Source organism: Rhinolophus sinicus, linkage group LG11 (genome assembly GCF_036562045.2).
Source record: "Rhinolophus sinicus isolate RSC01 linkage group LG11, ASM3656204v1, whole genome shotgun sequence".
Lineage (NCBI taxonomy): Eukaryota > Metazoa > Chordata > Mammalia > Chiroptera > Rhinolophidae > Rhinolophus > Rhinolophus sinicus.
Window position 1 is genome coordinate 59,696,406 of NC_133760.1, and position 18,231 is coordinate 59,714,636.

At 44.6% G+C, this 18,231-nt stretch overlaps 1 protein-coding gene across 2 annotated transcripts in view; it reads right to left on the reverse strand.

The window, feature by feature from the left end:
- TBXAS1 (thromboxane A synthase 1) overlaps window positions 1-8,473 on the reverse strand; it is a 133,058-nt gene extending 124,585 nt beyond the window's left edge. Inside the window, exon 1 of one of the 2 annotated variants that reach the window (XM_019750183.2) lies at window positions 8,223-8,470. In XM_019750183.2, the coding sequence (XP_019605742.2) occupies window positions 8,223-8,311 (89 nt within the window). In that variant the 5' untranslated portion in view covers window positions 8,312-8,470. Of the gene's footprint in view, window positions 1-8,222 lie in introns of both variants that reach the window. The other variant, XM_074315295.1, reaches the window with a different exon arrangement.
- Window positions 8,474-18,231: the final 9,758 nt, after the last annotated feature.

Below are 18,231 nucleotides of genomic sequence, written 5' to 3' on the forward strand. Positions count from 1 at the left end.
AGTCAATTCTTCCCTGTATTTCAGAACCCAGCCCAAGACCCTTTTGCTTTCCAAAGCCGCCTCTGACTGGCTGGCGACGCAGAAAAGCCAAAGGACTGGGACAGGGAGGCAAGTGGCAAGAATCGAGCACGAAACTACAACGAGGCCCCTATGAGCTGCTTCGTGGGACTATTTCCAGGCTCCTGGGGCACTCAGTGCTATAGGAACTGCCAGTGAGGATGAATAAGGTGTCCGGGGGAAGAGGAAGCAGTCACTGGGGGGCCATGTGTGTTTTATCTGACTTGCTCTTCACCAGCAGCACCTCACCTAGACCCGCCCATCAAGAGCATCAATATAGGAAGCAATCATGCCGCCGAGGTCTGGAAGGCACGTGGCAGTCGTTGGTACCAGCTGCCTACACCACGCAGCAAGTGCTTTGGCAGCATTCGTGATGGACGCTGAGGGGCACTTCCACCATCCAAGGCCATTCGAACAGCTGTGGTTATGCGTTTCCTCGGAGGTTGAACTGGAGCCAGCCCCACACACTGGTCCTCCTTTGCCCTCTAGACTCCGTCTCCTCTGTGTCTTGAAGTAAACATCATCACGCCAGGAGCCTCAGAGCTTGCAAAGGGATAATTGTCATGTTTTATTCCTCTGTTCAGCAGCCCCTATGCAGCTGCCTGACTGACCGCTCTTTTCAAGGGAATGTTCCAGACGGTCTTGATCGCGCTTCTCACTATGGCCATATGCAGCATTACTTAATTAAATAAGTTTAGGAAACACTGAGTTAAATAAAGTTAAACAGATTCCCCTTACCGTAGAACCTCAGGGTCTTTGATGTGCCATGAATTTTCAAGAAGGGCCTTATATTTTACTTCACATTTTTAGGAGCAAAACTTGGGAAATGATGATCAAACTGATCTTTAGTCTGCAAATACCGACGTCTGTGACTGGATAACCCTGTCTCTACCACTGATTATAGCAGTGGCTTCCTTGCTCTGACAAGCTCAAGATTTCCCAGCTGGCTTCCCATGTTCCAATGTTTTTTTTCTCCATCCTTAATTGATGTCTGATTGACAAATACAAATTTGATATATTTAAGGTGTATAACTTCAGGTTATCACAATCAAGCTAATTAACATATCGATCACATAGTTACCATTTGTCTGTGTGTGTGTGGTAAGAACCCTTAAGATTTACAAATCTTAGCAAATTTCAAGTGTACTACATTATTATGAGCTGTAGTTACCATGTTGTACATTAGCTCTCTAGAACTTATTCATCTTATAACTGAAAATTTGTACCCATCTCCCCATTTCCCCCACCTTCCAGCCCCTGGCAACCACTATTCCACTCTCTGCTTCTAGGAGTTTGACTTTTTTAGATTCCACATATAAGTGATACCATGCGATATATGGCTCATTTCACTTAGCATAGTGTCCTACTAGTTCATCCACATTGTTGTAAATGGCAGAATTTCCTTCTTTTTGAAGGCAAAAATAATATAGTATTGTACGTATGTGTGTGTGTGTATCTCCACATCTTCTTTATCCATTCATCCATTAATGAACACTTATGTTGTTCCCATGTCTTGGCTCTTGCAAATAATGCTGCAGTGAACATAGGAGTGCATATATTTTTTTGAATTAGTGTGTTTGTTTTGTTCAGATAAATGCTCAGACGTGGAATTGCTGGGTCGTAAGGTAGTTCTATTTTTCATTTTTTGAAGAACCTCCATACTGTTTCCCACAGTGGCTGCACCAACTTTCACTCCCACCAAGAATGCACAAGGGTTCCCTTTGTTCTACATCCTTGCCAACATTTGTTTTATCTTTTTGACGACAGCCATCCTAACAGGTTTGAGGTGATATCTCGTTGTGCTTTTGATTTGCATTTCCCTGATGGTTAGTGATACCGATCACCTTTTCATGTACGTGTTGGCCACTAATAAGGCTTCTTTGGAAAAATGTCTACTGTGGGCCTTTGCCTATTTTTTTTTTATTGGGTTTTTGTTTTTTGCTATTCAGTTGTATGAATTCCTTACATAATTTGGGTTTTAACCCCTTATCAGATACGTGGTTTACAAATACTTTCTCCCATTCTGTAGGTTGCCTTTTCATTTTGTTGATTGTTTCCTTTTCTGTGCAGAAGCTCTTTAGGCTGATGTCGTCCCACTTGTTTATTTTATTCTTTTGTTGCGTGTGCTGCTCATGTCATATTCAAAAAATCGTTACCAAGACCAACGTCAAGAGACTTTTTCCCTGTTTTCTTTTAGGAGTGTTACAGATTCAGGTCTCACATTTGAGTCTTTACTCCATTACAAGCTAATTTTTGGGTATGGTAAAATATAGGGTTCAATTTCATTCTTTTGCATGTGCTTATCCAGTTTTCCCAGCATCTTTTTTTTTAAATCTATTTTTTAAATTTATTGGGGTGACAATTGCTAGTAAAATTACATAGATTTCAGGTGTACAATTCTGTATTGCATCATCTATAAATCCCATTGTGTGCTCACCACCCAGAGTCAGTTCTCCTTCCATCACCATATATTTGATCCCCTTACCCTCATCTCCCACCCCCCACCCCCTTTACCCCCCTTACCCTCTGGTCCCAGCATCATTTTTTTGAAGAGACTATCCTTTCTCCTTTCCCCATTGCGTATTCTTATCTTTTTTGTCAAAAATTAATTGACCATATATGCATTTGTTTATTTCCAGAAGATTTATTCTGTTCTGTTGATCTATGTGTTATTTTTTTATGCCCAAATCAAACTGTTTTGACTGTAGAGAAATCAGGAAGTGTGGTGCCTCCAGCTTTGTTCTCCTTTCTCAGTATTTCTTTGCCTATTCAGAGTCTTTTTGTGGTTCCTTACAAAATTTTAGGATTGGTTTTTCTATTTCTGTAAAAAATGCCTCTGGGTGGTGAGCACACAATGTGATATATAGATGGTGTATTATAGAATGTACACTTGAAACCTATGTAATTTTACCAACCATTGTCACCCCAATAAATCTAATTTTTAAAATGCCATTGGGATTTTGATAGGAATTGCATTGAATCTGTAGATGAACTTGGGTAGTATCGACATTTTAACAATATTAATTCTTCTGATCCATGAACACAAGGTATCTTTCCATTCATTTGTGTCTTCAATTTCCTTCATCAGTGTCTTATAATTAGCAGTGTACAGATCTTTTACCTCCTTGGTTAAATTTATTCCTAAGTATTTTATCATTTTTTATGCTATTGTAAATGGGGTTTTTCTTAAATTTCATTTTCAGATAGTGTGTTGTAAATATATAGAAATGCAACTGATTTTTGTATGTTGATTTTGTATCCATCTACTTTACTGAATTCACTAATTAGTTTTAACGGTTTTTTGGTGGAGTCTTTAGGATTTTGTATTTATATATACATATGGTCTTATGATCTACAAACAGCGATAGTTTTGCTTCTTCCTTTCTGATTTGGATGCCAGTTGTTTCTTTTTCTTGACGAATTGCTCTGGCTAGGACTTCCAGAATAAAACTGGTAGGAATGGGCATCCTTGTCTTATTTCTGATCTTAGAGGAAAAGCTTTCAGCTTCTCACTGTTGGGTATGATGTAAGCTGTGGGCTTGTCAGATATGGACTTAATTATGTTGAGGTACATTCCTTCTATACCTAATTCATTGAGAACTTTTATCATGAAAGGAAGTCGAATTTTGTCAAATGCTTTTTCTGCATCTACTGAGATGATTATATGATTTTTATCCTTCATTCTCTTAATGTAGTGTATCACATTTATTGATTTGTGTATGTTGAACCATCCTTGCATTCCAGGGAGCAATGGTTTCTTTTAAATATGGTCTAGGAGTAGGTATGGGTCTAGAATTAGAATCCAGTTCTTCCACATGTAACACAAGCTGTCTGAGAAAGAAACTTTCAAACTTACAGTGATAGACTTTTCTGTTATAGTCTTAAGTTTTAATCACCAATCATGTTTTACTTGAACCTGGTCTTAGAATGAGACTTGATCGGAACAACAACTCACCCTGATTCCTATTTTAATGTCCAATTGATTTGTACCTCTGGGTCTTGGGCTCCTGAGCCTTAAACACAGCTTGGCACTAAAAGCCTTTCCACCTTCCCACACATCTCTTCTCAGCCTCCATTATAGTCATATATTTACCTGCTACTTAATGGAATGGCCATGGTTTACCTTTCTCACTGCCTCATCAGCCAAGAAGCTCCCCCATGACTCCAAATTCCCCTGTACATTCTACCCTATTGGTAGAAGCAGTGAAATTACAGTTCCCAAACTTCCGCGCCCAAACCATAAAACTGCTTTCCTCTTCACTACTAGAGAGAACAAATTTTCTACTCTTTTTGATTAGCTATTCCTACTCATTAAAGAAATATAGAAGATGCAGAAAGACTAAGAGAAGAAATAAAAATCACCTATAATCCCACCACTGAAAGAAAACCACTGTTAATAGCTGGGCTATTTCCTTAAAGAATAAAGAAATCATCTTACCAACAGGAACCCAGCTGCCCGTTCTAAGGTGTGCTTGAGAATTTAAATACACTAGACGTTAAGGTTGCCTCGAGCAATATTTAACTCGTACATCTTATTTCTTGTATATCAAATCTCTTCCAGAAACAAGAATCCAAACAATTTTATACAGAAAAATGAGTTTTTAAAATGTTTTATCACATGTGTGTATCACCTTTGTTGTGCTTCATGTCGTTCTTGCTAATATATTCTACATCCCCAGCTCCATCTCCCACCCCAGTGGAGCAGCCCTGATCTTCTTATAGCCCAGTTCACGCTGCTCAGCCACCTGACTGTCAATGTAAATGATCGTCATTGAAAAATCTTATCAAATGCAGTTTTAGGAAAACTGTTAAAATATACTATGCCAGGGGTGGCCAGTTAGCTCAGTTGGTTAAAGTGTGGAGCTAATAACACCAAAGTTGCCAGTTCGATCCCCACATGGGCCACTGTGAGAGGTACCCTCCTTAAAAAAAAAAAAAAAAAAAAAAAAAGTATATATATATATATATATATATATACACACACACACACACATATATATATACACATATATATACATATGTATTTTACAATACCCTCTTTTTAAATGAAATTAACTCTTTTGTCCTCTTGTTTCACACATACACTTAAAATTTAAGAAGTGTTTATTAAGTACATGCCGTAGTCTCTGCTCTACAAGGTGAGAGGGACTATAAAATAGTATATCTGCAACAATTAGCAAAGTGGTCAAACAAGTTGGTACAAACAAAACACAATAGGTTTTCAGGAAAGGGGGTGGTAATTCACGTGGGCAAAAGAATTAAGATTTGTATTGAGCAGTGAAGGCTAAGAGAAGAACCAGAAAACCATTAGCAGAGATAAGAGGCTAGAATTATTAGCCTTCAGCCAACATTTCTTAGGCGCCAAGTACATGCAAGTCATTGTGAGGGAAAGAGTGGGGGCGGGGCGGGGGTGGTGCTTGGAAGTGCCTTGGGCAAGCAAGAAAACTTCCCTGAAGAGATGCCCCCGAGATTAATGTGGAAGAAGAGAGAGGAGGATGGGCATTACCCTGGCAAGGGTAAAAGCACTGACACCTGCAGCCAGGTGACCCTTCACACAACCACCAGCAGCACAGGATGTGGGTGAGAGAGAGGGAAGGTGAGGCCGCTGAAGGAGGCAGGCGCCAAACTCCCAACCCCCCTGGATGCTGGGCTGCTCAACGTGTACTTCTTAATGTGAAACCTCATTAAACCAACTGCTAGAAGAATATCTGTGCCAGGGACAGAAGTTTCCAGAATTGTAGTGAGGTAAGTGACCTCTCCTTTGCCATGAAAGAACTCGCAGGCTGGTTGAAGAGGCAAAAAGCATTCCCGGTGTCCCTCACAATTTTACCTTCTCAGAGTTTGGTCTCTCCACTGCAGAATGACCTGGCCTCATGGCAGGTAGAAGAACTCTTAAAGGGAAGACTAAGGAATTTAAATGTTCAGGACATGCCACCCTCCACAATTTCTCCTCAAAGAGGCAAGTGTTTCTTCACTTCCAGCTTTCCCTGAGCACCCCTCTCTCTCCCACATGCACCCTCTCAAGAAAATCAAGCGGGAGGGAGGCCCCACTTCATTCAACCTGATGTCTGTTGCTCGGTGGCAACTTAGAGCCTTGCCTGGAACAGGAGGGTCAACAGGACAACAAGGATGGTTTCCTTGAGCTGAATCAAGGGATAGATGCAAGAGCACCAGATCCATGGCCGCTCCTTCCTGCCACTTCCTTTCCTTCAGCAATATTCTCTCCCGACATTGAGCTTCTCACAGAACCTCCATGTTTCCCCCTCCCCCCTTGGGTATCTGATCCAGACTTCCTATTTCTTGATCTTGCCCCAGGGCCTCACTCCATGCCTGGCACACATTAACAGATCAATAAATAGTTTTGTGATAACCACCTCTGCTTCGTGCTTTTATCTAATCTCTGTGTCTTTGACGCAGGTTATATGGCCCTGGGAATGGATTACAAATGCACAGCTGCCTTGCTGAATGGTGCGGTGTTATTGTCTGTGACTCTCTGATCTATGCTGATTATAAACATCCAGTTACAGCAGTTTATCAGTTGGAACACGTACCCCTTTCCATGACCAGAGCAGCATTAATGTATGCAATTCATTCATTCATTCATTCATTCATTCATTCATTCAATCATTCATGGAACATTTATCAAGGCCATACTATATGTCAGGCACTGCACTAGGCATTAAGAATACACAAATGAAAAAGACAATAAGACAAACATGTAGAAAAGTATATAATATAACCATCGATGCTGTGAGACCACCTTCAGGACTCAGTTGGGACATGCTTTGAGAACCACACTCAGAACATAGCTACTGATGAGAAATTAATATCAATAAGCACATTAACAAGAAATTTAAAGTATACCTAAAGCACCAAAGGCTTATGGTCCTCTGTGTTTAGATTACACAGATGATAGTTCATTATAGTGGCTGGCATCTACTAAGCAACCACTATGTGTCAGGCTCTGTGCTGTGCGTCACTGAGCATAAAACATGTTGAGATAGATGGGTGCGGTGAGGGGAGAGGGCTATCGTTTGCTCCTGGCTTTGCAAGTGGCTGGTCTCAACACAAGATAAGCTACACTGCAATAGGAAAGTTCAAAAGATAATTAAACCAGTTAAAAAGCAAAATAGCGCTGGGACTGAAGCTGAGTTTCAGAGCCAATTTCCAAGAAGTAATTTCATCATCACAGAACATCAAACGTGAATTCCATTTTCAGCTATGCAAATTCCAAAAGAATAATACCTCACATTTGCATAATGCTTGATGCTTTCCAAAGTGCTTTCCCAGTTATTAATCTAGAGGAGGCTTTATTACCACCGGAAACATAAATTGAAATTCTGTTCAAACTCAAGTTCATTCTTTTTTTCCTCTTCCCCCTCAACCACCACAGCCACCTAAATCCAGGTGTTTATGATTGAGTAACTAATAAGTTTAACCGACAAGGTGAATGTGCATAAATGTTGCATATTATGGTTCTTCAGTATTCAGACACAGGCCTTCAATTGAGCCAGACTTCGGAAAACCTCCTGTTGAATTAACAAAATCACAGGGAGCTACTCTCAGTTAAATTTGAGATTCTTTCAGGGTCTCAGACTTTGTGGGCACTGCATGCCCTATGTTCGTAGGAATCTATTCCCTTCTATCAAATATTAGAAAACAAGGAAATTAGTTCTACCACTTTGTCCTCAAACTTCCAGAAATCCCTGTCAGTGACTTCCTGCAAAGTAGTCCACAATTCCAGAGAGTTCCTACACCCTTTTGGATTTTAACGTAACATGAACCAAGAGGCTGAATCTGCTGTAAATCCAACATGGGGAGAGGATCTTAGAAAACCAAGGTGAGAAGATATGATGACGTGCGAGGAAATACTTGTACACATACTTTTCCGATGTGTTTCTTTTTCCATCTCTTTCCAACTTAATTATGTGTAACGTTCTCAGTCACTGAATCACCAGCCTTTCCTGACACCTCAATCTCTTGCATTTTAGCAAAAGATTAACCTGGCTGTTTGCTTTTAATTCTGAGGCTGTGTTAATAGTCAACTCCCTTTAGATTAGAAAAGAAGAAAAACACACTCCCCCATACACCACTCTGGCTCCAGCAAGGCTCTGGGGCTGCCGTTTCTGACATCACAGTTGTTGGAACGTGCTAGCTGCACTTACCATTTCAGGAGGGCCAAGAGGACCACTGACAGGGCCACCGTCAGCATGCAGCCGTTCACTTCCAGTCTGAGAAACCCCAAGACTTCCATTATTCCTCAAAGACGCTAGAGGGGTGTCCTCCAGAGAACAGATGGCAGCGGGTCGTCTTGCCTTTACAAGAATCACGACCTGTTGATGGAAGAGGGAAGAGGCAACCAAGAAACCATCACATCAAGTGGGTTCTCAGAATGTATTCTTTCTCACAGTGTCTCCTCATAAAGAGGAAGGAAGAGGAGGGAAAAACAAAGGGTTTCAGTGTAACGCAATGAATCAGCAACCTCATTTTCCTGATGACTGTACTGTCAATAAACATTTATGTTAACTTCCCTGGGAAGCAGCAGTTCAGCTGGCCCCAGGTTGGCTGAGAAACAAAATGGTTGCAACCATAGATTTGTATTCTGACAAGTTGTCCTTAAAGACTCCTTTCAAACAAACCAACAAAGAATTAATTCATAATTAAATGAAGATACGGATAAAGAGACTCTAAATGTCCCAGAAAAACTTGGGGCGGATATCAGCCTGATGAAAAATGCTGACTGCGCTGAGGGCATCCATCCTGCCAAGTTCACTTGTTCCTGGGGTATCATGACCTCTCTGGGGTCAGAGGTGACTGGTGGCTGGCTGTTGGAACAGACCCAAAAAAACACTTGCCTCAGACCAGCACTCTCATCGTGAGTTGGAGGATTTCTGAAATGTCTAAAAGCATATCCACAGGCTCAAGTAAGACTCGTTTGTTCCAGCTCTGAATTTATCTACTAAAGGAGACAGAATCCTTTTTGGCGTATTAGGCATTGTATTACACCTTTAGTAACGGGGAGGGCGTATTGGAGTGCTGTGGACCAGGTGAGGGAAGCGGCTGGCGCTGTCAAATCTGGAGACGACACCAGAGGCCATATAGCAGAGCCATGGTGAGACGCTTGGGCTTCGTTTTCACGTGCCACTTAGGGTTTTCATGTGGTTGTATTTATGTTTACTAAAATCATTCTGGCCACACATGAAGAATTCATTGCAAGGGCGCAAGAGGAAAAGCAGGGAGGCCACTTAGAATATTGCTGCATCCATCCTGAGGTGATGCTGTTTGGACCATAGAAGGCATGGGAGACGGAAAGTAGATGAACTTGAAATCTATTTTGGGGGTAGACTCTGCAGAATTTCCTGGTGGTTGGGATGTGAAATGGAAGGGGAAGAAGGAAAGACATCTGACTCCCAGTTTTCTGACTTTATCTACAGTTTATAGGGTGCCCTTTCCTGAGATGGGGAAGATGGGGTATTGATCGGAACATCAAGAGTTTAGTTTTGGTCCTGTTAAGGTTGATGCCTCGGAGACATCTGAGTGAAGCTGTCAAATCAGTAATCTCAGCTGAACATAATAACGAACAATGAAAATACCATTTATGGAGTACGTACTATGTCCTAGTTACTATTCTAAGAACGTTCGTATGTGTGGACCGTTTAGTCCTCATAAACAACCTGACGAGGTAAAGCTTATTAACCTCATTTTATAGAAGGAGAAACCGAGGGATGGGATGTAGGACATCCAAAGTCCATTCTGTTAACAAAAGATTATATTCAAACCTGGATGCCAACCATATACGAGTGGTATTTAAATCCAGAGGAATAAATGAGCTACAGCCACAAGTAAGAGAGTGGCCCACGTGAGGACCAAGGACTTCCCTTTTCTCTGACAACTTGCTTTGCCTTCCCGATTTGCATTCCTACTCAGGTGTCCCCCAACAGCTGTACCCCGCCTGGACCCAAGTGCCCCATGTTCCAGCCCAGCCCTTGCACACTCCTCCCCTCGCCTCATTGCTAAGTCTCTCCTTTGTCCCATCCAAACAGTACGTACTGAGATGTTAATGAATCTGTGTATTCCCCGTCACAAAACACAGCTGCAGATCAACAAGGGGCATCTGAAATATGATGCTTTGGCCACAGGAGCTGCCGTGTGGGGTGTGGAGGGAGTAGGAGGTTTTTCATGGCCATGGATTCAGAGTCAGAAGGAACTTCGATATTACTGAGAGACCGGTGTATGTGTCAGAAAGATGCTCGGGAGGGGGGGGGATCTTTTTTTAGGATTTGAAGGTGAAGTAGGTATGAGAAGTGCTGGTGTAAGCATCAGGAAGCAAGCTTATTTGCTGTAAGGCCTCTCGGACCCTTGAACTTGCTACTATGCTCTGTGCTGCTCCAAGAGGGAGACACAGAGAGCCCCATTTCCCAAGTGTATTTGACCACAGAATCCTTCTTAAGGGACATTTATTAACACATCCCAGATGTAGTGTTCTTAGGAATGTCCTTTGAGAAATGTCAACCAAGCCCAACTTTATCTACAGAGGAGGAAATGGAAACTCAGATGGGAAAGTGACTGGTACAAAGTCCCCACAGTTGCCTAGTGACAGAACCCAGGTCGCTCTTCTCTTTTCAGGCTCTGCATCTAGAATATGCTCCTGACATTTCCCCCGTATGCCGGGCATAGCTCCTGCCCTGTTCATGAAGCTACCTTTGAATGTTGGTGGCCAGCTCACAGATGGCTGATTTTCTTGAGGGGTTGCCAGCTCCCCTAGTGGCACTGAGTTCATTCATTCATTCATTCATTCCTCCAACTAGTATGTTTGGAGCTCTTCGGATGTGATTTGTGATTTCTACGCTTGCCTCAGAGCAGAGACAATACTCAGTGAACTGTGGACAGTAAATTAATGGAGATGGAGCAGAAGGGTCAGATACGAGAGATATTAAGGATTTTCATCAGGAGAGTAATATGATTAAGGATAGATTACAATTTTGACATCTATGACGCAATGCAGGGCATTCTGGCCGAGATCCTTTCAGGCAATGATATTTACCACAAGTAAACATTAGGCCTTTATTCTCTGGATCTTTTCTTTTAAATAATGCATCTGTTAAAAACAATCAACTCTACAGAACTGTATAAAAAATTACAGTTCCTATAGTCACAACTCCCAGAGACAAACTCTGTTAAAACTGTGTATATCGTGTCATATCTTTTTCTGTGCATAAACAGACATAGCCTTTTCATTTTTATGAAAGCAGCATCGTCATTTCTGTGTCATTCTGCAAATGGCCTTTTTCACTCCCTGTGTCACGACTATCTTTCCACACTCATAGTTAGAGACAGTCATTTGCTGCTGAGGGTTCCACTGTGGATGTCTGCTAATTAGCCCACCCTCTGTTGAATGCCATTTGTCTCCAAGTTTTTGTAACTACAGAGAAGCTGCACTGAATATCCTTGCACAAATCACTGTGGCCTTGTGTGAGAACATCCCAAGTGACCTTCTTCTTAGTGGCATTGCTGGGCCCAAAGACATGCATTTCAAAAATACTGGTAGGCGCTACCCTCTGTAAAAGCAGTCTCAATGTCCCCTCCCTCGAGCTGTGTGTTGAGGTGCTGTCCACCTCACTTGGTGGGACACCCCCCCACCCAGAGCTTTTCCCTTCTGCCTCAACCCACTGTAAGTCTATCTTGTTTCTTTTTTCCTCCTATATCCAGGCAGACACCTCCCCCAGAGCTGGGTCAACTGTTTTGACTTAAGTCTTGTGTTTCTTTTTAAAGCTTTCACTCCATAAATTCTGTGGTATTTCCTCCATGTTGCCTGTGTTTAAAAGCTGCTTGTGCACATGTCTAAGCGGTGCCTTCCCCCTCGGCCGAAGGTTCCCAGCTGGCCACGCTAAGCCTGGTGTCTCTGATGAGGTTTGAGGCACCCGGGCGCGTTCTCTCTGCCATGCAGGACCCCGAATGAAAGGACAAAGGGGCTTACTCAGCACCATGCAAGTCCAAAGAATGTTTACATATAACCTCATTTCAGCATCAGCGCAAGCCTGGAAAGGAGGTGAACAGGGCTGTTCACTCCTGGGTTCTAAGCAGAAGAAACTGGAGCTCAGAGATGTTACAAGACTGTCCGAAATCATACATTTAGTATATTCTAGAGGCCAGGCTCAAGCCCCAGTCGTCTGGCTTTCAACCCAGTGTTTGTTCCACTAAATCTAAAGTCACATCCTCGTTTAAATAACCATAGTTCACCAAGCCAGTCCCCAGTTGTGATATAGTTTGTTCTTATGTTTACCTCGTGGGGTGCAGGATTACTGCAGTGAAGGAAGAGAGAGGGATGGTGTGTGTCTGTGGGTGGCATTATCTCCTTGCAGAAGATACTCAGGTCCCTTTTGGAAGGCTGAAAACCTCAGCTGGCCCCAAGTCAGCCCAATCTATTCAACACCGTCCACGATTTTCGGGACACAGTCCAGCTTCTGAGAACATGGAGTCAGATTAGGAGGGCTTATCCACTCCTCCAGTCAACAAACAATTATTGAACAATTACTAGGCACCAGGAATAGAATCCCGATATATTAAGACCTGGGTCTTACCACCAAGGAGCTCAGCTTCCAGACTAGGGAAGCAGACATGTGACTACCTAAATGCCGTCAGTGTTAGAGGTACTGTGACACAAATATGTACAGGGCACAGAATGGGCAACAGCAGGAGGAAGGAGATTGGTAAAAGGTTTGAACAAATGCTACCTGAGCTTAGACTGGAAAGATGACTTCATCAAGTAGATGAGGTAGGCAGGTGTGCTGGGCAAAGGGAGCACAGTTAATGCTCAAAGGCGTCAGAAACTTGGGGCGAGTGGGGAGGATGGCGAGCTGCTCAGAGGCCAGGCCATGTAAGGTTTCCATTTTATTCTGGGGTCAGTGGGAAGCCAGAGTAGGACGTAGAATTGAACAGCAACCTCATTAGATTTGCTTTTAGAACTTATCCCTCAGGAGGCAGAGGATGGGTTATACGTGAGATGGGGACACCAGCGAAGAGGCCACTGGTCATCCAGTAAGAGATGATGGCCTGAATAAAGCCGTAGACCTGGACATGGGGACGAGAGGACGGGGACGGCATGATCAGCAGTATTGGGTCACGGACTGAGTGTGGGGGTGAAAGAGCGTTGTTGAGGATAACTTGCCCATTTTTGGCTTCATTGATCGAGCCCACGTGGTGCCATATACAACAGTAAGGACCTGGAAAAGGAGCAATGGAGGGAAATTATTGTGGCTTCAGTGGTGAGCAAGCGGAACTTGAGGCCCCAGGTGGTCACACAGGTAAAGATGCTCAGGAGGCAACCTGGAGAGATCAGGAGAGAAATCTGAAGTACAGAAGTAAGTTTAGTTTCGAGAGCCATCTGCGTATGGATGGAGCAAAGCCATGAGGATAAAACGGGCCACAGAGAACAGTGAGTGCTGAGAAGTGGGCCGTGCAGGGGAGAAGCAAAGAGGGCCCTGAAGAAACTGAGGAGGGGTGACGTGAGAGAGAGTGCACAGGAAAACCATCAGAGGGACCCTATGTCAGTGCTTACAGGTGTAACTTTTTGTTTTCAAAAGAACTGGGTTCAAATCCCGCCACTGCAACTCTCTAGCTTGGATGGTCTGGTCTTGAGAAGCAGTTTAACTTCTCTGTGCCTCAGTTTCTCATCTGTAAAGTGGGGATACTTGAACATACTTCGCAGGGTTGTTGTGAAGAAAACAAGGTGCCTGTGTGACACGCTTAGCGGAGCCCTGACATGTAGTAAGCACTGTGGTCTGTGATTGTTTCTTATGAACTCCAGAGGAGGACAGTTGTAAGAAGCAGGAAATGGCCAAGGGTGTCGAAATTTACAGAAAACATCTTTGGATTTGGCAATTAGGTCATTTCCGCCATCCCCAGAATAGGGTATGGAGAGTCAGAACTAGAGAAAGGAAGTTTGGAAAGAACTGATTCAACCTTCTCTGTCCATCTCTTTGGGCCCATAGTAGAGACAGGGGAGAAGACAGAGATTGGGGCCAGCTGAAATAGAATTTCCAGGTGGCACTATTCGTGGGACCCAGGTGAAGCAAGACCGTCTCCTATGTGAGCAGACCTATGGGAGACGGCAGCCATCTGTGTGTCCCCCTGCCCCCCACCTCCGCCACTGTGATAATGCAGAACTATCTCTTCAAAGTTGCTATGGAGACGTGGATGGGTTTGTAAACAGTTACAAGGTCTATGTTACATCTTTATTTTGTATTGGTTGTGAGGGCAGGGACCATATTTTATATATCATTGTACAACCTCACCACCTGTCACATTGCAATCTTATATACTCGCTTGGCTTTCATTATTAAAATACCATCCACAGGCTGACCACTCCCAAATCTATTCTCTCCGGCCCTGTTTGCATTCTGGAGCTCAGACTAACATGTCCAGCTGCCCACCGGACGTCTTCTCACCGGTATCCCACAATGCTGCAGACTCGAAATGTCTAAAACTAGACTCATCATCGCGTCCTCCTTTCCCCGTGAACCTCCTTGAGCTCACCCCATGTTCCCCGTCTCCGTAAATGGCACCTCCTTCCACTTGGATCCCAAGTCAGAAAGTTGGGCTCCTTCGTGGTTCCTCCTTCTCTCCCCGCCCCCCACCTCTACCTCCAGTTCATCACCAAGCCCTATTGGTTCTGCCTACTAGGTCTCTCATTCATTCCACTTCATTCCCTTGGCTCAATAAGTGTATTGGCATCTACTCAATGTTAGCTACTATTCTAGGTAATGGGAATATGTTGGGGCAGCCAACAAGCTGGATTTCTGATGTCATAGAGCTTGTATCTAGAGAGGGGTCCACCCAAATCGCCGCTCTGTGGTAGCTCGTTAGATTGAAACAGTCCCCTGACTACCTCCCTGTCTCTCACTCACCGTTAACATGTATTTGTTGAGGTTTGTGCTTGGTGCCTGCCCTGTGCTGGCTGTGCCTGAAGAATGCAGAGAAGACCAGCATGGCTGGGAGGCATTGAGCAAGGAGAGGTGGACGAATGGATAACACAGGAGGGTCAGTAAGGGTCAGAACACCTGGGACCCAGTGGACCATGTGAAAATGTACCATTTCCTTCCAAAAGGATAGGAAGCCACTGAGGACAGAAAGGGCTTTCAGTAGGGGAGTGACGTGATATAGCGAAGCCAACTCTATCACCCCTGGGGTCATTATTACAGTGAGTACGGAGCTCATTCGATGATAGTCTAACATCTGGACGTCAACACTGTCCAGGTGCCCCAGTCACACAGTGGGGATGCTGGGCTGCCATTCAGACCTTGCCTGGCTGTTTCATCAGAAGCGGGGAGGTGGCTTGTCAACGACAGGCGGCTCTTGATATAGCTAATCAGACATGGCCCGTCCCATTTCCTTCCCATTTCAGCACCTCTGTCAATTTATGTCACCCATGATCTCAGCTTGTCAGATGTTAGCACTTTCAAAATTGTCATCCAGTCTCTCCTGGCGCACCTCGTGGCTGAATGTGGCTACATGTTGATCATTACGTGAGTTCTGCTTGAGAACTGGAGAGTCGGCAGGTGGCTTGACTGCCTTCAGGCACGTCTCGGAGCTTTCAGGCAAGCGCCTGCCTGGAACAGCCCTTTTTCACCCCCTAATCACGGGGGTGGGGCAGAGACTGTGGAGACTGACTACATGCCCAGAAAGCAGAATTCGGAGTCCACAGAGTTTGGCAGAAGATTGCAGTAGTATTCCAGGCAAGTAAGCACCCCTCAGTCCCGAGAAAGAGTAAAGAGGGCCCTGTGACATGCACATGGGGCCCGTAATGGGGAATCCCAAAGCAGAAGATAACCAGAAATTGCAGCAGCAAGAAATTCATATGTGAGTGGGTTGTAGGATCCCGGTCTGTAGCCAGCAATATAGAAATAAGAATTGAGTCCTGGGGGAAGAGCAGATAGAATAAATGTTCTAACAAGGAGCCGGCACATCTCAGGGGCTTGACGCTATGGAAGTGTGTTTCTCACTCACCTAACAGTCCAAATATTCCATGGGCAGACTGCCACACAGCGCTTGGGGAACACAGGCTCCTTTAGAGTTGTGACCCCGCCATCGGCTAACTCTCAGTTGCCTCTGCTGGATCCCCTGGGCAAATGGGGAAAAGAAAAAACACGAAGGAGGTTTTTACAGGTCAGGCCTGGACGTGGTATAAACACTCCCACCTTCATTTCCATGGCCAGAATTCAGACACTGGCGACACCTACCTGAAAGGAGGCTGGGAAATGGAGCGGGCCCAGGAGGAAAAAGAAACAAGTTTGGGAAACACATAGCATTCCTCCCTCAGGTAGGTCCCATCCTGGATATGTTCCCAATCTAACGACTCCTGCCATAAGCAACAAGCCACTAGAACAGGAGCAACTGAAGCCCCCCGTCCCCAAAAGCCAAAGCCCCAGAGTCAGTTCAGGGATCAGGGATAGAGAGGAACTAGCCTTTACGATGACAGAGTGCTGACATCTGACCCAGTTTCCCCAACTCTCCCCAAGAGGCTGAGCCTACTTCCCATAGCCCCAGCTGCTAGCAGGGGTTCTGCTCCAAGGCCACCACCAGGACCCTGCCCACAGCTCCAGGAAGCCATTGGAGCCATCCACATACGATGCTCTTCTAGACCCAACTAGGTGAGACTCATCCACCCAGCCAGAGCCTCTCAGATTGTCGTGCTGCTTGAATCAAGCATCCGTTCTCTGAATCAAGTGTCCGTTCTCTGAATCAAGCGTCTGTTCTCCACCTCCCAGTGGACAACGGGAATCAAATATTTGCTCTGCCTAACGGAGTCAGCCTTGTACCTTGAACATGTTGTCAAGCCCCTGTCTTTCATGGTCCTAGCTCCCTCCCCATCTTCATTGGTCCTGAGGTCTTTGAGTTAAATAGTACCATACTGAGATCCCACAGCGAGTATGTACGGAGGTCCCAGCCTGCCTGTACCTGTGCCCACCTGAGTTGGACAGACCCTGTGTCAACCTTTAATTTCATCCTCTCCAAACAAGCCTTTCTGTGCATTTTCAGGACTCAGACTAGATGTCACCTCTTCAAGGAAGGCTCCACGACCACCCATGATGATAAATTGTACCTCTGTGTCCTGCCCTAGTGCCCCAAGCTTTCTCCATTGTCATTGCCTGATTAATTGGATGTCTACATCCTAGATGTAAGCTTTTTAAGAACGGAAACTGTATCTGATTCAACAGCATATCTCCAGTGGCTAGGAGAAAGCCTGCCTGTCACTCAGTAGGTGTTCATGTAATGTTTGTTGAATGAATGAATGCACGTCTGCCTGTGTTTCAGGTAGCAGCCACCAGATGGCAGTAGTGCTCTTTGGGTTAGGAAGGTAGGTCGTAATGCGCTTTCTGCAAGAACACTTGAAAGAAACTGCGGTCTGTTCCTATCATCCAAGCATTTGATTAATCTTCTATAAAATGTATCAATTTGTTGAAATAACCACAATATCATTCCTCAAACTAGATCTTCTCAGAAAAGTATAACAAATGAAATATTGTAAAGAAAGGAAGAGGTATAGAGGAAGCACCATGGAATTCTCGAGTCCTACGTGTCATTCTCCACGTGAGCTCAGTAGGGTACCATTCACCTCCAAGACCTGAGAGTATCCATTCGGATTCCCGAGCATTTGCAGTTTCTGAAGCTGTCCCAGCCTGACACCCCTGTGGCTGCCTGTACCCATTCCGGGTTTATTGGCTCTAATTTTACCTGCCTGTCTTATCAGGGTTTTTCCAGTAGACCAGTTTGGCTGCAGTAGAGGGTTCGTAAATAAGGCTAGTGAGAGATAAGGTAGGAGCGATAAGGAAGGGCCGGTGGGAGGAGGCCTCTGGACCCCAGAGTGTGTGGACTTCCTCTGACACACAGCAGAGTCCTGGCAAAGATGCTTGTGGCACACACACGTGAACATGCGTGTGAGGGCAGGCACGTGTGTGCGTGAGTGAAAGGGAAGTGGAATGGGACGGGAGGGACATATACCAAATGGTGCTGAGAAGGAGACCAGCTGGAAGATGTCTGCAGCAATGTGGGAGGTAAGGCTGGGGCATGAGACAAGTGGAGGACATGGACGGTGGACATCTGGGTGGCTTCAGGTGATGCTCCTATAGGTAGGGCAACTGGAGGACCTGAGGACCGATTGGGAAGACGAGGGAG